Here is a 22664-nt window from a genome sequence, read left to right as displayed (position 1 = left end):
CACCATTTTTTTTTAATTGTACAAGTAACGATGTTGCATGTGTGCTTGCATGCAATGTTGTTGGCTATTATGTCCTTTTTTCCACAATCAGTGGGTGTAATCATTGGGACTTTTGAGGAATATCTAAATTATGTCCATAACTAATACAATTGGATGGAATTACTTTGTAAGAATAGCGTAATTTATTAAAAAGTTTTGTTGGTTCATCAATTAATGACAAAGCCCACTTTGTTGTCGAGATGAGCGAACATATTTGTAAGTTGTTTGTTTTCCCTTACATAGCTATCTTATTTATCTTCAAGAAAAAGATACTGAAAACCTTGGTTTTGTGTGTGTTATTATGCAGGCCTGTGATAACAATTTGGATCGGCTGGATGAAATCGACATCAGCCTTTTGCAGTTCAACTCTCTATGTTTCATTATAATGTTTTGTTATATATGTAAGATCTATAAATGGCCTTTTGTTGATCTTCGGATGGAGGAAGCTTTTGATTCTTTCCTCAAATGACTGTCTCTTCCGTTTGTTATATATGTAGGATCTTTAAATGGCCTTCCGTTTGTCTTCGGATGGAGGAAGCTTTTGATTCTTTCCTCAAATGACTATCTTTGGTTTGTTATATATGTAGGATCTTTAAATGGCCTTTTATTTGTCTTCGGATGGAGGAAGATTGTGATTATTTCCTCGAATGACTCTCTTAAATTAACTTTTGATATCTACCACTATGTTGATCCAGTTTGCTCTTACTGTAGTGTGCATTAACAACCTATAAACGGACTAACTTTATCTATGAGCTGCATGCTTCATCTTCGATATTTATTGGTGTCTAGGCTGTTGAAGTTTGTTGTTATTACTGTCTAAGGCAATCCATTGCTGACGAGGTAATTTATTACCTTTTTATACGGCAGTGTTCTTAACATCCTCCTGTGGCCTTTTACTTCAGTTACCATTTCATTTTAAATCATGTATTTATTTAACATTGACGTAGTATTTTGCATTATACAAGTTCCCAGCATTATAACGTATGCTAAATTAAATTAATTAACAAGAACCCAGTAACAAGTCGCCCAAGCTTGAAGTATAATGAGATGGAATCATGCTTGAAGTTTTTTATAAAATTTTACCATCTTCCAATGTATAATACAAGCACGAGCTTCTTGAAATTGCATTCATCATTACCATAACAATGACCATCAAGGGCACAACTACATAATATTCAATAATCCAACAGCCTACAAAAATAATACTTGAACTGTGATTCAAAAGTTCCCAGTTGTCAGTTGCATAAAATAAGAAAGAGATTCCTGCTGTTTCCGTTCAGCTCTTGTGCTATCTTTTAAACAGAAATTAAGATTAGCTTTTATGTTTGCTAATGGAAGTAGGAAATAATAAATTCTCCTTGTGTCTTCTTTGGGCAATATTTGATTATGGAGATTCAGAGCAGTTTGATGCCGGCAACTCCCGAGTGCAATACCATTTCTATTCCCCACTTTTAGTAATATCAAGATTTAAGCATCTACTAGTTCTCCATTTATAAGTGAAAAAAAAATTAAAATTAAAGTGGAAGAGGTGACCACTGATAATTTATAAAATACATGCTGCTGCTTAAACTAATAAAATTCCAATTATGTGAAAAAAGTCTATTCAACAGGTAAAATCGGTATGTACTCTATGGCCCAATTGCTTGAGCTCCATTATTTATAATTGGACTATCGGTATATATTCCATGCTGCTGCTTAAACTAATAAAATTCCAATTACGTGAAAAAAGTCTATTCAGCAGGTAAAATCGGTATGTACTCTATGGCCCAACTGCTTGAGCTCCATTATTTATAATTGGACTAAATAACAATCTTAACAAAATTGAATCTTCATGATAGCAAATATCCTGGAAATGCTTCTCATGTTAGTTAAATAGTTGCTAACGTGCAACTTCTGAAGGAATCTTCAAGAATGTCTCCATTCAGATGATGACCTGCCAGAGAAATTACAACAAAATTTAAATGAGGGCAGCAGGGAGGGAAAGAGCTCCAACTAAATTCTTTTTTCTTTTTTCTTTGGTGGGAAGGATTTTACTGAAAAATAATGCAGCAACACCATTAGATGATTACTTATAAAAACTATCTTATTCATCTGTTTCTCCTCTGCTCTCCATTTTCGAGCTGGAACAATCTCATAAATCTCCCTCACAGCCTGCTAACCATTCAGAAACAAAAAATTTAGAAATGAGACAGCATTCATCTAATCAGCTGAGGCAAGGCCACTTATTAGAATAAAGACAAATTTGCGTACATTGGTGAATAATGGCGCCAATAACCAATGATGAAGAATTTCAATTAAATCGGAGGCTCCTTCCAACTAAAATTTGTTTACAGTGAGCTTAACTAATATGATTTGAAACTTGATTTCTACATAGATTTTAGATAATTCTCCGCTGATTCTAAGGTAGCTTCCTATTAATTTCGATGAAGATTTCTTAATAATCTTGGGAATCTAGATTGTATTTCAAGAATTTAGCAAACTTTTTACATTGCTATGAAACCATTCGAATCTATCTATACATTAATCGAGGGGTACATGAGGTCCCTGAATACCATTAACCATTTCACAATAGAGCTAACCACAAGATGAAATAAATTCTTGAAATTGTTGCCATTTCTTCTTCCAACTACTACATGTCTTGTTGCCAGATTTTTAACAATCTCTAAAAGAGAAACTCAAAAATGAATTAAGACTATTATGAATATTATCATAAAAATAGCTGAGAACCATATCATCATCCAAGAACAAAATCAGATGCCATTTTTCACACATCTTAGGCAAATAAAACTTCAAATCATTTAATATCAACAAGTATTTCGACTTCCTAAACTTCATATCAGTAGCATTCTCAACCTACTTCCCAAAGTGAAACCTCTGCAAATTAGTGAAGTAAAGCTACCTCAACACAAGGACATATGACATATTACATATTAAAAAACTTACAATCCTCAACAGCCTCCGCATCTATATGTGCCCCATTATAATCCTTTAATTTACACATAACCTGCATTGCCCTGATATTCATTTTATCGGTTCCAACATGAAACACATGTACCTGAGTACTCCAAGTTGTTAACAGCTGAATTCATAACCACAGAAGCTGCAAGCACATTACCCAATAAGTTTCTATAGGTTTGGCCTTCCTTTCATGGTTGTAGTGCTCCAGAGGATCAATTTGCTCTTCTATCGGCCTCATACCAAAACAATACAAACTCTTAGGCGTTAACAATCCATTCTGATTTTAAGATAAAATAAACCCATCAATTAAAATGAAGTTTTCGTTTTTCCAATTATGATTTATACAGCTTAGCAAACAACTTCTTTTAATTTTAATTCCTCATTTTCAATTTCAGCCCCATTCTAATTCTTGTCTGTTCTGATTTTCACTTAGTAAAGACACCGTTAAAGAGGACAAAATCATAGTATCATATTGGTTTCTTCGTCAACTTATATTACATTGGATCATATTGTACTAAAATATTATTTTCATATTAACTCATATTTGGTTATAATTTTTGGTTGCATCGCATTGCATTATAAATGTGGTTAATACAATAAAAGGTGTATAAAATAAACTCATAGGGTAAGATTTAGGCTATAATAAATTAAAATATTATTTATATTTTAAATATAATCATTTAGCTTTTATTATTTAATAAATTATAAAAAAATTAATTTAGTAAATATTAATTTATGTTTATATGTAATAAAAATTAATTTAAATAATAATATAACATACTAATAAACCTAAATATGTATTAAATAAATGATAATACATTATCGAATAGAATTTTAGTATTTAATATAATATAAAATTCTAGGTACAAAAATTATGAAATTAATTTTTATATTTAATTTAAAAAATGATTTAAGTTACCAATAATGTTTAAAGTGGGAACGAAAAGATTATAAAATAAAAGACTAATAATTTCAATAATTTTAGACTAATTTGCTAGTCTTGATAGCCAAACATAACATTGGATGAAATTAATTTTTTAGTTCCAAAAACATAATCCAATCCCAAAATTTATCTATGCTCCCGTACGTAGCCTTACTAACCAATTATTATAAAATGGAGGCCTTTATTTAAGTTACAAATAAATTTTCAATATCAAGATCCAAGTCATTGCAACATTAAAACATACAAATCTAATTTTTAGGCCGTTTGTGATTTCAAACATTTATTTCGTTCGCAGTCTTTGATTACTTTAAAACAAAACATTTGAATGAATTAATATTGAGTAGAGTTTTCAATGTCATTTAGATAATTAAAAAATTGAATAAGTAATGGACATTGAATGACTTTAATAATTAAGATTAAACTTATGATTAAAAGAAAATAAAGGGTTTATTTTTTAATTTGAAATTTTTATTGCATAGACTCTGTCTAATTGACATATTAAATATTATTTGTAAGATCAATATATTTCTCATAATCTGTAAGCTATCTTAAATGATATCATGTCTTATATATGTAGTATACTCTTTTCAATCCCGCTTTAAACATTATTGGCAATTTTTCAAACTTACCAATTGTGTAAAATCAATTTTATAATGCTCTAAAGATCACTGGTTCATAATTTACATGTGTAAAATAACATTGGAGTATTTATATTCAAGTTTTTCTTCGGATCATTGTACTTTCTCTATAATTATCACTAGTATTTATACGAAAATGTTTTAATTCATAAGAATTTTAATCATATGCCAATAATATAAGCTCTTTTTCAATTGAAAATGACTTAACTAATAAAAAATAAAATAATTTATTTCTTATTTTAAATTAAAATTTAGTTAAATACTTAAATGAATTATTCTTTTAACAAACTTTTTATATCCATTACATTCTGCATTTTATATTTATATTTTAAATTGAAAAATATATTTTTTAAAATTATAGGATTTTAGAGTTATAGAGATATAACTTATACAATAAAAAATAATAATTTAATAGTTTAGAATTTGTGTGGATTTTTATAATAAAATTTAAAAGAAATATATTTTTGAGGTTGAAAATTTGTGAGAAAAAGATTAATTTTTTAATGGATTTATATTTTATAAATTAAATTGAATGTATTTAAAAAAATAAAATTTAAAAGTGGCGTTATAAGGATTTTGGTGGAGGTATTGAAACGACCCACCCCGAATCCCCCCGTGCGAGTCAATCTAGTCTCATCAAAACGGACTTGATAATAATCTGATTAGTAAATATTCTGCCGAAAATTCGGTAGAGTCTCCTTTATAAATATAACACTCCCAATCTACAAATATAAATATAACACTCCCCAAAATAATTCAATATACAACAAACTCCAGTGATCAACATTCCCAACCAAAATACTGAGTTTTATATCTCCAGAGTCTCAAAAGATAATATTATAACTAATATTAATATATCAGTTTATTCTTAATCCCAAAAGAATAATTTAACAAAATTATATAATTCCAAAAGAACGAGATAACTAACATGTCCTAATAAAAACATCTATATCTTCTAACACCATCACGTGGCCAAGACTCAAAATATATTTACATTCGCTGGGTTGGTCTGCTGTACCTGCAACCTCCGAGTGGGGGGTGGGGGAAAAAATAATAAAAACGAGGTGAGTTTAAAACTCAGTGAGATCAGTAAGTGGATAGTAGTTTTTTTTTCAAATTAATTCGTACTTTAAAAGAAATAATAATATCATTTCCAAACACGATTTCATCAAACCATAAGCGAAAAACCAGTAATAAATCATTTAACATTTAAACCAGATTACTAACGATGAAAAACATATATAACGATCATACGTAATAATCATGGAAATCATATCAGAATGTCATATAGAATAAACAAGAATGAAAATCATCACTAAACAAGTACCCAAGAAAATAATCTCATCATATCCAGACCTCAACGGACGGGTAATGACGTACTATCTGGGTACCGTCACCCCCCGGAGCTACACGGATAGACAGGGAAGTACCATCTCATATCTCATCATATCTGTGCATGCATAATCTAGTCCTTAAAGGACAAAAGCGCCCAAGCACACGACCCAAAGCCTCTGTGTGTACTCAGATGGGCCCCAAAGGTCTGTATCTCATTCGTATCATCTGTATATCAATATTTGTTTGTATCTCATATCTGTATCTCTATAATCATCATACCACATGCATATGCCCTTAAAAGGCAGAAACGTCCAAACACACGGGCCAAAGCCTCTGTGTGTGTTCAGAGGGGCCCTAAAGGCCTCTATCTCATCTCATTTGTATCACTGTATCTGGAGGGAAATGTACTGTCTAACAATTTCAAAAACAACCATTATACTCATATTCACATACCTTTCAACCATACTTTAAATCATACCATATTTGAATCCACTTTTCTTATCTTTAAACTACTATCATACTTATTCAAAATCGATACGCAAAATCATTAACCAAACATTTTAATATAATATCAATGCGTGTGTAAAATCCATTTCGAGAAAATCATTAAATCAGCACATTTAAAATACTTATTTCACAAACAGAGCTTTCCTATCATAATTAACTATGAAAATAGGTTTTGTATATTCCACTCACAGTGACGGTGTTCACGCTCGGTTATTGTCCACGTCCGCGGACCGGTTCTTGCTCACGAATCCTCCTAAATCAAGGAAACAACAGAATTATTTTTCGTATATCGGAATTATGACTAAATTTATGCAATAAACTCGAAACGAACATCTATCCATAATTTACAACTTCCATGTCGATAAACTTACTAAAATGCCCTCGAGTCTGTAAATAATTAAAATACTCTAAAATCATAAATCACCGAATTACCCTCGGAATCGTAATTACATCCAATCCTCAATTCTAGGAATTACTAAAATATCTCTAAGCTCAGAAATTACAAAATTGCCCTCAGAGTGTGAAATTACCAAAATACCCTTGCCAGTCAACGGTCACTGAAATTTTGTCAACGCTGGCCGGGAAGCTCAAGTCTGAAAGTTCCAATCACGCTGAGTTCAATGGTACCGGCGGTGAGCTCCAACGCGCGGTAACAACACCGGAATCTAGCTCGGCAGCCGTGAATTCCAACAATTGACCGGTGGCAAAACAGTGACTCTTGGTGGCTATGGATGGCTAGAAATGGAAGAGGGAGTCGTGGGGAACAAAATCCAACCGGCGGTGTCACCCAAAACTGGCGAAAATCTCGGCAGAACAAAGCAAAACAGTCACGGGTTTTCAAGCTTCGATCGCCGGCGTTCCGGTTAGTTTTCGGCAGCGAAGATGGCAGGGGAACGCGGCTGGCTTCTAAGCTTTAGATTGGTACTAAGCTCGGCCAAAACGGTGGCCAGAAATGGGAGATACGGTCGGGTCAAGGTTGCGGATTCTAGGTCGGGTTTTCGGGTCTGTAGTTGGGTCAGTTTGACAGCTTCTCTCTCACTCTCTGTTACACGTGCATATGTTTCCTCTATTTCCAGCTTATTCTTTTGCTTTTACTAACTTCTTAACCACCTCATACTTATTCATTTTTAATTCACATATGTTACAGGTATTGATTGAAAGCTCCACTCATAGCCATTTTATCAAATGGCTGACAAAGTAGTCTCACATGTCAAGTTGAAATACTTGCAATTGGTCAGTAATAAGTAATATTTTCCTTTGCCAAAGAGGAAGCATGAAACCATGAGCGAAGATTAAAGGATAAAATAGAAGAAATTGTAGACAAATAAGATTGATGAAAAGAATTTGGCCTATAATACGAGATATGTTTGTTGTTGTTAAACCACTCTGACTCCAGGTTCAGAAAACAACCATAACTACTAATACTCTTACACTCTAAAGTTATTCACTATAAAGATTAGAACTTTCATTACTAGTCAAAGAAAAGAAAATCAATTGAAAATTTTCTTTCGATTAACCTCAATGAACCTCAATTGTACTAGCAAAGCTTTATTGAATAAAAAACAAAGGGATGCATTTAATTAGGGGAGGGCATAATGAATCTTACTGCAAAAAACAAACTACGCACAAGCCAACAAAAACATGGAAGAGAACGAAAAATGCATGCATGCAAATTAAAGAAAGAGAGAAATAAACGAGCAAGAGCAATAACAAAACATATCAACAAAACTTATATGAAGGATAATTGTTCAAGTCTCTGAAAAGAATAGCAAGCAATAAAGGAGGGGTAAAATCAATTTAAATTCGATTGTCTTATACATCTGCCTCAAACATTTCTAAGTAAAGAGTCTCTAATTTTTACGAGTTTTGTTACAATTTCTTTTGCATTGATTCTTTGCTCAGGAGATTCCACAGTGCACTCCATAGCCACATTGAAGACAAATGACACACATTGCTCTTTTGCAACAAAATGTATGTCCTCCCGACTTAGCAAATTAGGATCAACAATTTCCTTAGTGGAAATGGGTAGCCAATCATTAACCCAATGCTTTAATGTCATTTCTCCATTAAAAATTTCATCTGTGGGTTTTTTCCGGGTAAAAGTTTCTATTAGCATAATTCCAAAGCTATAAACATCTCCATTTGCGGATACTCGTCCTTCTTTTCCATACTCTATGAATTGTAATATTTACATAGTAAGATACATCATCAATAATAATTTCCTCATCTAATGAAGATTATGAAACATAAATAACTTATTAGGAAGTTTACAAGAAATAGAAAATATTTAATATTGAACAAACCTGGTGCCATATAGCCTATTGTAGCAAGTGTTTGTGTTTGAATTGTAGATATATCTTCTCTGGTTAAGAGCTTTGCGATGCCAAAATCACTCAAATGAGCAACCATATTATCGTCTAACAATACATTACTTGGCTTTAAGTCACAGTGAATTACTTGAGCTGAATAACCAAAGTGCAGATATTCTAAAGTTGATGCAACATCTATCATTATGTTCAATCTTTGATAAATATCCAAAATGTAGTTACTTGAATGCAGATACTTCTCCAAACTTCCATGAGGCATGTATTCTAATACCAATGCTTTAAACTCTTCATTAGAACAACTGCTGATAACTTTGATAATGTTTCGATGGTGAATACTTTTCATCATTTCACATTCAACATCAAAACTCTTAAACACTCGTCCATATTGTAAATTGAAAACCTTCACTGCAACCTCCATTCCATCCCCAAGTCTTGCTTTGAAAACAGAGCCAAAACCTCCTCTACCGATTAGATTGTTTTCACTGAATCCATCTGTTGCCCGACAAAGTTCTAAGTATGAAAACATTCTTTGCATTGCTTCTGGTGGCATATTAGCATCATTTGGTGGCCCTCTTTCTCTCTTTCGACATTTTACGATCAAGAAAATGACTACTATCATAAATACAGTACTCAATGGCAAGACAATCCCTAGGAGGAAAGCATTTTTCCTTGATATGTGGTGGATGCTAGTTTTGCATGGTGGGACTCGTAAATTGGGTGAGCCACATAATAGTTCATTTCCCTCAAATGATTCAGCTGAGAAGTTTCCAAAAGATCCTCCCCGAGGAATTTCTCCTTCTAGCTTGTTGAAAGAAAGATTTAGATCTTTAAGATATGAGAGTTTCTCTAAAGATGCAGGAATAGCACCAGAGAGATTATTATTAGACAAATTCAAGGATATCAAGCTTATCAAATCACAGGAATCGATCCTTGCAATCTGTTATATCCTAAGAAGAGATATTGTAGATTTTTTAAGCCCCCAATTGCCATTGGGATAACACCTGAAAAATTATTCATCGAAAAATCAATTCCAACCAAAACCTTCAAATTTCCAATCTCTAATGGGAGTGGGCCAGTTAAAAAATTTGATGAAAAGTTGAGGTACAAGATGTCCTTAAGGTTCCAAAAAGTTAAGGGAATAGAAGTTAACTCATTGGAACCCAACAATAGTATCCTCAGAGAAGCCAGGTTATTGAAGCATTCAGGGATTGATCCAGAAAGCTTATTGCCACCCAACTCCAACTCATACAATTCATCTGAACGACATATACTGTCTGGGATGGATCCTTCTAATTTGTTATTTTCAAGACCCAAACCTTGAAGCTTCTGTAATTTGCCGAGAGTACTCGGAATTGACCCATTCAATTTATTGCCTCCTAGATAAATGATTGTCAAGTTGGTCAAGTTGCCAATCTCTTCAGGGATGCCGCCACTAACATTACAATAAGCCATCTCAAAGTATTCCAAAGAATGAGAAAGATTACCGACAGACGTCTTAGGAAGAATGCCATCTAGTGGATTATTTGAGAAGCTAATAAGTGTTAAAGACTTGCAATTTGACAACGAGGACAAAAAGCTCAATTCTAGAGTTGAAGATGTCAAATAATTATTAGATAATCTCAGCACTTGAAGGTTTCTTAAGTTGCCAATTGTGTTGGGAATAAAACCGGAGAATGAGTTGTATGACAACTCTAGAATAGAGAGCTTAGAAGCATTAAAGATGAAACGGGGAATTGTGCCACTAAAATTATTTCCCCACATTTGAAGCATTTTAAGATTTGGAAGTCGGACGTCTACGATGGACGAAAGACTTCCCGAGAGAGAATTATTTTGAAGACCAAGTGCTTGGAGTGTTGACACATTGAAGATTGCAGCCGGGACAGTACCTACTAATTTGTTACTACCAAGCTCCAACTGCTCCAGATTACTGAGATTACTGATTTCAAGTGGTATCTCCCCTGTATTTTGAAAAAATTTATGTTCACATTATTTTTCAGATAGTAAATAATATATATAAATGGACAGATATATATAATAAGAAGTCATCTACACACTACACAATTATTACAAGTACTAACTTACAAGAAAAAACACTCATGAAGTTTTGAAAGGCTACACACCGTCAATGCTTTATTAGTTATATACGAATTGCTGTATATATATATTTTCTTTTATTTTATATTTTTTGGGTAAAATATAGGTAAAATATATATGTGATTTAAGTGGTTGATAGATTATGAGGTTAATTAACAGGGAGGGTTAAGTATTAATAGTGCACGTTTGGAGAAGTTGCGAGAGAAATATAATAAAATATATTTGACTAATATTTATAAAAATAAGTAGGTAAAATATGTATGCGATTTAAGTAAGCAATAGGTGAGAGAGAGGTAGGATATATGGTTTAAACGAAAATATCAAATTGTGTGGCTAAAAGTAAAAGCCTAGGTCAGTGGCTGCTACTACTATTGAAGTAAATCAAGTCCCAATGATAGCAAAAACGAGAAAATGCCTTAGTAGTATTTCAATTACAACAAGATAAAATAAATTAATTCATTAAAATAATTTACTTTCATATTTCTGGTTATAACGTGGAGATTCTAAGTTATTAACATTTCGTTCAAGTTTTCCAATTGAAATGCTGAACACCAAATTTATTTATAAGCAAATCAACAATTTCTAGATTTCCTACTAATCTTCACAATATTTTAAGAATAAGGTGGCGTTTGTTTTTTTGTCTGAAATCTGAATAGACCTGAATTAGTCTGAATTCTGAATAGATATGAATGTCTGAATCTGAATAATATGTTTATTTTTTCGTTTGAATCTTAGAAAATAAGTATTAAGTTGTTTTTTTTTTCAACTGAAAAAGCTGAAAATATGTACTTTTACATTTGTATCCTTATTAAATTTGAATGTCAAATAAATAATATATTAAATACCACAATATTTTAACATTTATAAGTAAAATTATATTCAAGTGAATACATAATTATTTTGGAATTTTAATATATAAAAAACCATAAATTTTAAATTTTATCGTATATAATATAAGAAAGAAAAAACATGGATATTTTTATGTGGGGTAAATGTCTATGGGTAAGTTTTGGGATAGACATGAAAAATAAATTATAAAACAGGGATATTTTTGACATTAGTAATAATTGACTTAATTCAAATTTCTCCATTAAGTAAAAAGCCAAAAAAAATTGGCTTATTTTATTAAGTTAAAATTATCTAAAAGGTTCGATTAAGTTATAAAAACAAACACCTCTAATTAACTTAATAAGTCATTAAGTTAAAAAATAAAGCCACCTAAGCATCATTGCCAATTTCCAATTGTCATGATACTTACCTTGAACTATATTGTGGTGAAGATACAACTCTTTAATATTAGTAAAATTGCCAATTTCTTCTACTATGGTGTGTGTTAAGAAATTACTTATTCGTGATGGCATCTCCAATTACTTAAAGATAATTAGTGGTTCCATGTAAAATATTTTATGAAGTTGGCACACATGCATATAATTAGTGAAGCCTTCATGTAAAAAAATTATTTCTTAGCCATAACATCTCGAATTTTGTAAGATTTCCAATGGAATTTCTCCTGCAAATTAACATTTGCCTTAGTAATAGGCTAGGGATGATGACATCTAGTTGCTTAAATGTATACATAGATTCCCTGGGTTCGAGAAATGATAACCAAAGGTTTATAATAAATGCAAATAAGTTTTTTCAATAATTGCAAATAATTTTTTAAAAATATAATAAATGCAAGTATTTTAAATATACTAATATAAATAAGATTATTTTTCTCAAAGAATTTTATTGATAATGGTAAATTAGTATAAATACACACTTTTATATCATGAAATAAATATTCGTAACTAAAATTTTTTAAATACGAGTTTAAGTTTAAGCATTTTACGTTGATAAAATGTTAACAAAGTATTAAATTTATATTTTTACTAAGTAATTATAAATACTATTAATTCCAATAGTCTCATTATTGTGTAAATAAAATAACATAGTGAAAGAGACAACATATTTTAATATTAATTTAAATTAGTAATGTAGAATTTATATAAAGATAAGAATGTATTTTGGAACTAAATTTATAATCTATTTTATATGTGCTACTACAATGAATTCTTATCCCAGTAAAATGTTTTTCGATTTCACATGCTATTTCATCTATATTTTAAAAGATTTATAATCAGGTTTGTTTCAAACAATAATAATAAACCCGAAGCCCAAGTCAAATAAGTACACAGCAAGCCTAAGAATGAGTAATGAGCTTCTCCTGTATTTTTAACTATTATTTCAGTAAAATAAATATTTTTAGTCTATTTTTCATATTTATCCGATGAAATTCTAAGGATGACCAGTTCTCAACACTTTTATCAAAATTTTCAATTGAAATGCTTAAATACCTTGGAGTTCGTTATCGAATAACGACATCAGCTCCAATTCGGCAAGATTGCTAAGCTCTCGAGGAATTTCTCCTGCAAATTAATCACGGTGCGCAAATTGTCTTATGAAACATTATTCATATTACAACTTACCGAAAAAAATTTCATAATTAAACTCCATGATCATACGCACCTTGGAGTCTGTTACGGACAAGATATAATTCCTTAAGTTTGGTCACATTGCCGATTTCTTTAGGTATGGCCCCCGAGAAATCATTGAATGACAAACCTAATATTTGCAAATATGTGCACTTTGATAGAGCAGACGGTATTCCTCCATGAAACATGTTTTGGGACAAAGAAATGTATTCTAGAAAAGGAAGATTACTGCAGATATTTGCAGGAATTTCACCAGACAGTGCATTGTAACTGAGATCAAGATCTTGTAAAGAAGACTTGTTGAAGATGAAAGAAGGGAAAGCGCCGGAGAGCTGATTTCCACGGAGATCAACGTATTTCAGTGTATGCGTAATGAAGGTGGCGGAGGGAATGGAACCAGACAGTCGATTAAAACTCAGATTGAGTGATTGTAGAGACGAAAGATTCCCGAGTTGAGAAGGGATGGTGCCTGTTAGATTTAAGCCAGAAACATTAAAGACTGTGACTCTATGGCTATGGACATCACAAGTGACGCCTGTCCAATTACAGACAGGACTACTTGTGTTCCAATTTTTGGCCTAGAAATTGGTTGGATCATGACTAATGTGAGCTATCAGGGCAAGCACAGCATCTCTTACGTATTTTAATAGTAATTTAAATTAGTAATGTAAAATTTATATGAATACAAGAACGTATTTTGGAACTAAATTTATAGTCTATTTTATATGTGCTACTACCACGAATATATAAATTCTTATCCCAGTAAAATATTTCCGATTTCATGTGCTATTTCATCGGCATTTTGACAGAACTATATTCCATTATTCAGATTTGTGTCAGAGAACAGTAATACATAAAAACAAATACACTTTTGACACAACTCATCCGTACATCAATGCTAGCATTTAGTAAATGCTTTAGTAATTTATACATAAATTGCTATAATATAGCTCTAGTAGCTTTAGTACGTATTTTGAAAGAATTAAACTCAGGTTTTTCTACAGATAATTAATGATGTATAGAAACGGACGCACTTTAATAATAAAAAGTCATTTATACACTACACAATTATTACATGCACTAACACACAAGAAAAGCCACTCATGAAGTATTGAAAGGCTACACACCGTCAATGCTTCATTAGTTATATACAAATTGCTACACATATTCTTTTTCTTTTATTTTTATATTTGTTTGGGGAAAAATATAGGTAAAATATATATGTGATTTAAGTGGGTAGATAGATTACACGGTAAATTAAAATGGAGGGTTAAGTATTAATAGTGCACATTTGGAGCGAGAGAAATGTAATGAAATATGTTTGACTAATATTTGTAAAAATTAGTAGTTAAAATATGTATGCGATTTAAGCAAGCAATAGGTGAGAGATAGATATATTATGTGGTTAAAACGAATTAAAATATCAAATTGTGTGGTGAAAAGTAAAAGTCGAAGTAGGTGGCTGCTACTATTAAAGTAAATCAAGCCCCATCGATAGCCGAAAAGAAAAAAAATGTAGTATTTCAGTTACGGCAAGATAAAATAAATGAATTCAGTAAAATAATTTCTTTTCAAATTTCTCCAACTAACATGGTCTCAGGCAACATTCGAAGCTAATCAACTCAGTTGTGAATGATTTATAGCGAGACGGAAAAGAAATGTTGTTTCTAAGCACCTAGGAACTCAATTCGAATAATAGAACTTTCAATGGGTCCGTTGATCAAGGAAGCGAAGCTTGGCTCGACCGATTCAAATATATCAACATTGAGTTCAAGTTTTCCAAATTGAAATTCTAAACTCTAAATTTATTTCTGAGTAAATCAACAATTTCTAATTTTCCTACTAATCTTAAGAACGAGCATCATCGGTTAAGATAAAATATCACTAAGTGATGACTAAAAGCATATTTAGATAAACAATTCCGTCATGATACGTACCTTGAAGTACATTGTGCTGCATATCAAACTCTTTAAGATTAGTAAAATTACCGATTTCTCTTACTATAGTGTGTGTTGAGAAATGATTATTAGTGATGGCATCTCCAATTATTTAAAGATAATTAGTGATTCCATGTAAAATATTTTATGAAGTTGTCACACATGCATATCATTAGTGAAGCAGACTTGTTAAGATAATTTTTGAGAAATTTAAATTCATTGAAGAAGAAAGATTGACAATTTATTCCACGTGTTTTTAATTTTTTAAATGCTACAGAATTTTGAATTAACGCAAACTAATTTCTAATAAGAAACGGAATAATGTTAGATAGTGGTATCGACACATCCTCATATGAGAATTTATAAGAGACTTGAAATTTATTAATTAAGAAGCGGAGGATGTCTCATATATATATCGTAAAGAAGGTTACCAGTCAAGTTATTCAGGGACAGCTGTAACATCTTCAATTTTGCAAGATTCCCCAAATCCTGTGGAATACCTCCTGCAAATTAAGTACATTTATATATGCGCAAACAATTTGATCACTCATATTTGGAACAAAAAAATTATTGGCCGACGAATATCATGATAACAGTTTACTCTTCAGTTGTATAAGAATTAGGCTGAAGAGAACAAGAATGAAACATCATTCATTTTCATCGACTTAATTGGGAGCTTCAAAATGGAAGTGGCAATATGACAAAAGAAAATTACAAAACATTTTTTTTTGTTATCTGCATAAATCAAAGAATGAAATTAGTGAGGGGAGACATGGAGCTTTATCTCTATCTGAAAGAAAAACAACAAATCATAGCATAATTAATGAACAAACGAATGAATACAGAAGCAAGCAGAGCTAGAATAAAATTGCAAAAAGTTTATAATCATACCTTGGAGTTCGTTTTCTGATAACCACATCAGCTCCAATTCGGCAAGATTGCCAAGCTCTGGAGGAATTTCTCCTGCAAATTAATCAACGTGTGCAAATTGTCTTATGGAACATTATTCATATTACAACTTACGGAAAAAAATTTCACAATTAAACTCCATGATCATGCGCACCTTGGAGTCTGTTACGGCCAAGATATAATTCCTGAAGTTTGGTCAAATTGCCGATTTCTTTAGGTATGGCCCCCGAGAAATCATTGAATGACAAACCTAATATTTGCAAATATGTGCACTTTGATAGAGCAGACGGTATTCCTCCATGAAACATGTTTTGAGACAAAGAAAAGTATTCTAGAAAAGGAAGACTACTGCAGATATTTGCAGGAATTTCACCAGAAAGTGCATTGTCACTGAGATCAAGATCTTGTAAAGAAGACTTGTTGAATATGAAAAAAGGGAAAGCGCCGGAGAGCTGATTTCCACGGAGACCAACGAATTTCAGTGTATACATGGTGAAGGTGGGGGAGGGAATGGAACCAGAAAGTCGATTAAAACTCAGATTGAGTGATTGTAGAGACGAAAGATTCCCAAGTTGAGAAGGGATGGTGCCTGTTAGATTTAAGCCAGAAACATTAAAGACTGTGCTCTATGGCTATGTGTTAAGCAAGCTGACCAAGATTACCAAAAGGAAAGTCATCAACGGTCAAGTCAACAAAGGGTTTATCACTCCACACAGCTTGCTCACGTCAAAGCTATTTGTCAAGGAATATCTCCAGCACGATTTTTACACTTGAATGCCAATATCATGTAGGAATATTTCATTCCTATTTTATAAAGATATTGTGCAATAGTTTAGGAAGTTACTTATTTTTCCTTTAATATTATTAAGCCTTTCAACGGCTACTTTGTCTTTATTTTGTATAAATAACTCTGTAAATTTCATTAAAATTATAGAACAAGAATTATACTCTTCATAGAATTTCTTTCATGGTATCAGAGCCAGCCATGAGTACTAGCAATATAACCTCTTCATCCTTTATCAAAGAGCCAAGTTTAAATATTCAGTCTTTTCATCAATGCTCAAGTCTTGTGTCCATTAAACTAGACAACACGAACTTCTTGTTGTGGCGCTCACAGGTTCTCCCTTTGGTCAGAAGCCTTGGCATTCTGCACCATATTACAGATGCTGAGAGACCCGCAAAAGAAATATTATTGTCTGATGGGGAAAAGGCTGGCAACGAAGATTTCACCATGTGGATCAACAATGATGGGCTGTTAACATCTTGGTTGTTAAGCCTGATGACAGAAGAAGTGATGAGTGGAATCGTTGGAGTAGAAAATGCTCAACAAATTTGGTCATCTTTGGAGGATCAATTACTTCCGATGACTAAGGAAAAAGAGGTACATCTCATGGACAGATTGGCAACATTAAAAAAGGGATCTCTATCAGTTGAAGAGTATGTGCGCAAATACAAGCATATTTGTGATTGTTTGGCTGCAATAAATAAACCAGTGAATGACTTAGATAAAGTCTTTGGTCTTGCAAGAGGTCTTGGCTACAGGTATCAAGACTTCAAACTTGCTCAACTTTCAAAACCACCTTATCCCTCATTTAAGCAGTTTGTCATGGCCCTCGAAAATCATGAACAAACTCTTATTAATTTTGAAGAAGAAAAGAAGAATACAATCAATCTGGCTCAAGCCTTTTTTAGCCAACGAGGCAAGGGAAAAGGTCGTGGAAATGGAAGTTTCTTTAACTCAAAAGGTCGTGGTTTTACAGCAGCAGGAGGACAAAATTTGGCTGATTCAAGTGGTCAAAAAATCAACTACAATGGTGGAAAAAGTTGGAATAATAATGCAAGTCAGTCATGGCAAAAATCAAACAATAATCCAAGTCAACAAGGGCAACAATCATGGCAAGGAAATTCGGGACAACAGTGGCAGCAACCTCGGCAAAATAATTCTGGACAGCCTTGGCAGAAAATTCAGAATCAATCCAAACAACAAGCTGAGGAAGTCAATGAAGAAACTGTCATATGTCAAATTTGTCATTTACCGAAACATACAGCCATTGAATGTCGACGTAGGTATGACTACTCACATCTTACTGAGGAAATTCCACAAGCCTTAGCTGCAATGAACCTGGATGCAAATGATGCCAAATTATATGCTGACTTAGGAGCAACTACCCATATGGTCAATGATCCAGGTAAAATTTCTGAACTTAAACCTTATGAAGGGAATGATGCCATTGTTGTTGGAAATGGCGATTGTCTTAATATTTCACATATAGGAAACACCTCCATAGACACTGGCATTAGTAAACTATATTTAAAAATCGTGCTGGAGATATTCCTTGACAAATAGCTTTGACGTGAGCAAGCTGTGTGGAGTGATAAACCCTTTGTTGACTTGACCGTTGATGACTTTCCTTTTGGTAATCTTGGTCAGCTTGCTTAACACTATGGACATCACAAGTGACGCCTGTCCAATTACAGACAGGACTACTTATGTTCCAATTTTTGGCCAAGAAATTGGTTGGATCACGAGTAATGTGAGCTATCAGGGCAAGCACAGCATCTCTTACGTATTTTAATAGTAATTTAAATTAGTAATGTAAAATTTATATGAATACAAGAACGTATTTTGGAACTAAATTTATAGTCTATTTTATATGTGCTACTACCCCGAATATATAAATTCTTATCCGAGTAAAATATTTCCGATTTCATGTGCTATTGCATCGGCATTTTGACAGAACTATATTCCATTATTCAGATTTGTGTCAGAGAACAGTAATACATAAAAACAGATACACTTTTGACACAACTCATCCGTACATCAATGCTAGCTTTAGTATATGCTTTAGTAATTTATACATAAATTGCTATAATATAGCTCTAGTAGCTTTAGTACGTATTTTGAAAGAATTATACTCAGGTTTTTTTGCAGATAATTAATAATGTATAGAAACGGACGCACTTTAATAATAAAAAGTCATTTATACACTACACAATTATTACAAGTACTAACACACAAGAAAAGCCAGTCAAGAAGTATTGAAAGGTTACACACCATCAATGCTTTGTTAGTTATATACAAATTGCTACACATATTCTTTTTCTTTTATTTTTATATTTGTTTGGGGAAAAATATAGGTAAAATATATATGTGATTTAAGTGGGTAAATAGATTGCACGGTAAATTAAAATGGAGGGTTAAGTATTAATAGTGCACATTTGGAGCAGTTACGAGAGAAATGTAATGAAATATATTTGACTAATATTTGTAAAAATCACTAGTTAAAATATGCGATTTAAGCAAGCAATAGATGAGAGATAGATAGATTTGTGGTTAAAACGAATTAAAATATCAAATTGTGTGTTGAAAAGTAAAAGTCGAAGTGGGTGGCTGCTACTATTAAAGTAAATCAAGCCCCAGCGACAGCCAAAAGGAAAAAAAAATGTAGTATTTCAGTTACGGAAAAATAAAATAAATGAATTCAGTAAAATAATTTTTTTTCAAATTTCTCCTACTAACATGGTCTCAGGCAACATTCGAAGCTAATCAACTCAGTTGTGAATGATTTATAGCAACACGGAAAAGAAATGTTGTTTCTAAGCACCTAGGAACTCAATTCGAATAATAGAACTTTCAATTGGTCCGTTGATCAAGGAAGCGAAACTCGGCTCGACCGATTCAAATTTATCAACATTGAGGTCAAGTTTTCCAAACTGAAATTCTAAACTCTAAATTTATTTCTGAGTAAATCAACAATTTCTAATTTTCCTGCTAATCTTAAGAATGAGCATCATCGGTTAAGATAAAATATCACTAAGTGATGACTAAAAGTATATTTAGATAAACAATTCCGTCATGATACGTACCTTGAAGTACATTGTGGTGAATATCAAACTCTTTAAGATTAGTAAAATTACCGATTTCTCTTACTATAGTGTGTGTTGAGAAATGATTTATTAGTGATGGCATCTCCAATTATTTAAAGATAATTAGTGATTTCATGTAAAATATTTTATGAAGTTGTCACACATGCATATCATTAGTGAAGCAGACTTGTTAAGATAATTTTTGAGAAATCTAAATTCAGTGAAGAAGAAAGCTTAACAATTTATTCCACGTGTTTTTAATTTTTTTAAATGCTACAGAATTTAGAATTAACGCAAACTAATTTTTAATAAGAAACGGAATAATGTTAGATAGTGGTATCGACACATCCTCATATGAGAATTTATAATGAGAGACTTGAAATTTATTAATTAAGAAGCGGAGGATGTCTCATTTATATATCGTAAAGAAGGTTACCAGTCAAGTTATTCTGGGACAGCTGTAACATCTTCAATTTTGCAAGATTCCCCAAATCCTGTGGAATACCTCCTGCGAATTAAGTACATTTATATATGCGCAAACAATTTGATCACTCATATTTGGAAAAAAAAAAAATTATTGGCCGACGAATATCATGATAACAGTTTACTCTTCAGTTATATAAGAATTAGGCTGAAGAGAACAAGAATGAAACATCATTCATTTTCATCGACTTAATTGGGAGCTTCAAAATGGAAGTGGCAATATGACAAAAGAAAATTACAAAACATTTTTTTTGTTATCTGCATAAATCAAAGAATGAAATTAGTGAGGGGAGACATGGAGCTTTATCTCTATCTGAAAGAAAAACAACAAATCATAGCATAATTAATGAACAAACGAATGAATACAGAAGCAAGCAGAGCTAGAATAAAATTGCAAAAAGTTTATAATCATACCTTGGAGTTCGTTTTCTGATAACCACATCAGCTCCAATTCGGCAAGATTGCTAAGCTCTCGAGGAATTTCTCCTGCAAATTAATCAACGTGTGCAAATTGTCTTATGGAACGTTATTCATATTACAACTTACGGAAAAAAATTTCATAATTAAACTCCATGATCATGCGCACCTTGGAGTCTGTTACGGCCAAGATATAATTCCTGAAGTTTGGTCAAATTGCCGATTTCTTTAGGTATGGCCCCCGAGAAATCATTGAATGACAAACCTAATATTTGCAAATATGTGCACTTTGATAGAGCAGACGGTATTCCTCCATGAAACATGTTTTGAGACAAAGAAAAGTATTCTAGAAAAGGAAGACTACTGCAGATATTTGCAGGAATTTCACCAGATAGTGTATTATAGCTAAAATCAAGATGTTTTGAAGAGGACTTGTTGAAGATGAAAGAAGGGAAAGCACCGGAGAGCCGATTTTCACGGAAATTAACATATTTTAATGTATATGTGGTGAAGATGGCCGAGGGAATGGAACCAGAAAGTCGATTAAAACTCAGATTGAGTGATTGTAGGGACGAAAGATTCCCGAGTTGAGAAGGGATGGTGCCGGTGAGATTTAAGCGAGAAATATTCAAGACTGTGACTCTATGGCTATGGACATCACAAGTGACACCTGTCCAGTTGCAGACAGGAGTACTTGTATTCCAATTTTTGGCCAAGAAATTGGTTGGATCGTGAGTTATGTGAGCTTTCAAGGCAAGCAGAGCATCTTGGTCTGCGGTAATAGTGCTTTTGTTGGCTGTTGCAGCTGCGATAAATAAGGAAATAAGAATCAAACGATGGAGTGAGAGAAATCTGCTCGTAATACTAAGAGAATGAAGCCTTTCCATGAGATGAGAGTATTTTAGATTGTATGTGTGTGCTTAGTTGGATAGGTAATGCAAGACACTCATAACTTTGCTATAAACCAAGAATTTATAGTGAAACCAAAATTTCTAAGAAAGTAGAGGAGAAAAAGACCGGCATGCGTTAAGGCTGACCTCAGTCACCAAAAGCCTATCCTTTGTGATCCTAGTGATTTTAGAATTACTTTAATAATTGGAAAATGGAATGTAATTTTTTCTTTTTTCTAAATAAGCCCATGACTTTTGTTTTTCTTTACAATCATTTTTGCATCGGACAGGGATATATTAATTTCCTATGATCAAACCTTCTATTATCACGACTTTTATACAAATTTCTAGTAATGAGTTTCATAATTCTGTTAGAAATTTTATTTTCGTGAATTTGGAGCAAATATGGTCAACAGATAAAATATTAAATTTTAGTATTTGTAGATGAGAGATTATTACTTTGATTAAAAAGATTAATTTATAATGTTAAATTCTTAAATTTTGTAGGAGGAGGAGTGAAATTGTTTTTTTTTAAATACCTTTTTTATAAATATGATTGCGAAATTTTTATCAAAAAATACTTTTATTCATTCAAAAATAAATTTTTAAAATTTTCTTCTTTATATTAACATGACATATAATAAATGCTACATTCCTTAAAACTCAAATTTTTGGATAAATTGAAATTACATTTCTGTATTTTTTTTTAATTTGAAAAATTCACTAGTCCTAAAAATTCATAAAAGTATTGGCTGTGGTGTAAGAAAGTCCTTTACGTGTCAGTAAGGGTGCCACAAATTGACCGCAAATTGCATATGTCAATGAAAGAGGACGCGATGAGATTGA

At 32.2% G+C, this 22664-nt stretch overlaps 1 protein-coding gene across 6 annotated transcripts; it reads right to left on the bottom strand.

Annotated features, from left to right (window-relative positions):
• Positions 1 to 5295: 5295 nt before the first annotated feature.
• On the bottom strand, positions 5296 to 21977 carry LOC102616475 (LRR receptor-like serine/threonine-protein kinase EFR). 6 transcript variants are annotated; one of them, XM_052442849.1, is made up of 11 exons: positions 21098 to 21958; positions 20926 to 20997; positions 20465 to 20536; positions 16316 to 16750; positions 16144 to 16215; positions 15684 to 15755; positions 13350 to 13784; positions 13178 to 13249; positions 10634 to 10705; positions 6610 to 6673; positions 5296 to 5596 (listed from the first exon to the last, which is right to left on the bottom strand). In XM_052442849.1, the coding sequence occupies exons 1-10, from the start codon at positions 21813 to 21815 to the stop codon at positions 6621 to 6623; spliced, it is 2073 nt and encodes a 690-aa protein (XP_052298809.1). In that variant the 5' UTR covers positions 21816 to 21958; the 3' UTR covers positions 5296 to 5596; positions 6610 to 6620. The 6 variants fall into 6 exon arrangements, with proteins under 6 accessions (XP_052298809.1, XP_052298805.1, XP_052298804.1 ...); XM_052442844.1 differs by lacking the exons at positions 5296 to 5596; positions 6610 to 6673 and having other exon boundaries at positions 9558 to 10705; positions 21098 to 21977; XM_052442845.1 differs by lacking the exons at positions 5296 to 5596; positions 6610 to 6673; positions 10634 to 10705; ... (2 more) ...; positions 15684 to 15755; positions 16144 to 16215 and adding exons at positions 7574 to 8592; positions 8724 to 9542 and having other exon boundaries at positions 21098 to 21973.
• Between the last annotated feature and the right edge of the window lie 687 nt (positions 21978 to 22664).

The sequence above is a fragment of the Citrus sinensis genome, chromosome 5, assembly GCF_022201045.2.
Source record: "Citrus sinensis cultivar Valencia sweet orange chromosome 5, DVS_A1.0, whole genome shotgun sequence".
NCBI lineage: Eukaryota > Viridiplantae > Streptophyta > Magnoliopsida > Sapindales > Rutaceae > Citrus > Citrus sinensis.
Note: the sequence above shows the minus strand (reverse complement) of the source record. Positions and strands in the feature narration are given on the sequence as shown.

Coding starts and splice junctions, on each gene's coding strand:
- LOC102616475 (XM_052442844.1), bottom strand. CDS start 21,815: ATGGAAAGGCTTCATTCTCTTAGTATTACGAGCAGATTTCTCTCACTC. Junction 16,216..16,315: donor TGGCCGTAACAGACTCCAAG/GTGCGCATGATC, acceptor ATTAATTTGCAG/GAGAAATTCCTCCAGAGCTT. Junction 15,756..16,143: donor ATCAGAAAACGAACTCCAAG/GTATGATTATAA, acceptor CTTAATTTGCAG/GAGGTATTCCACAGGATTTG.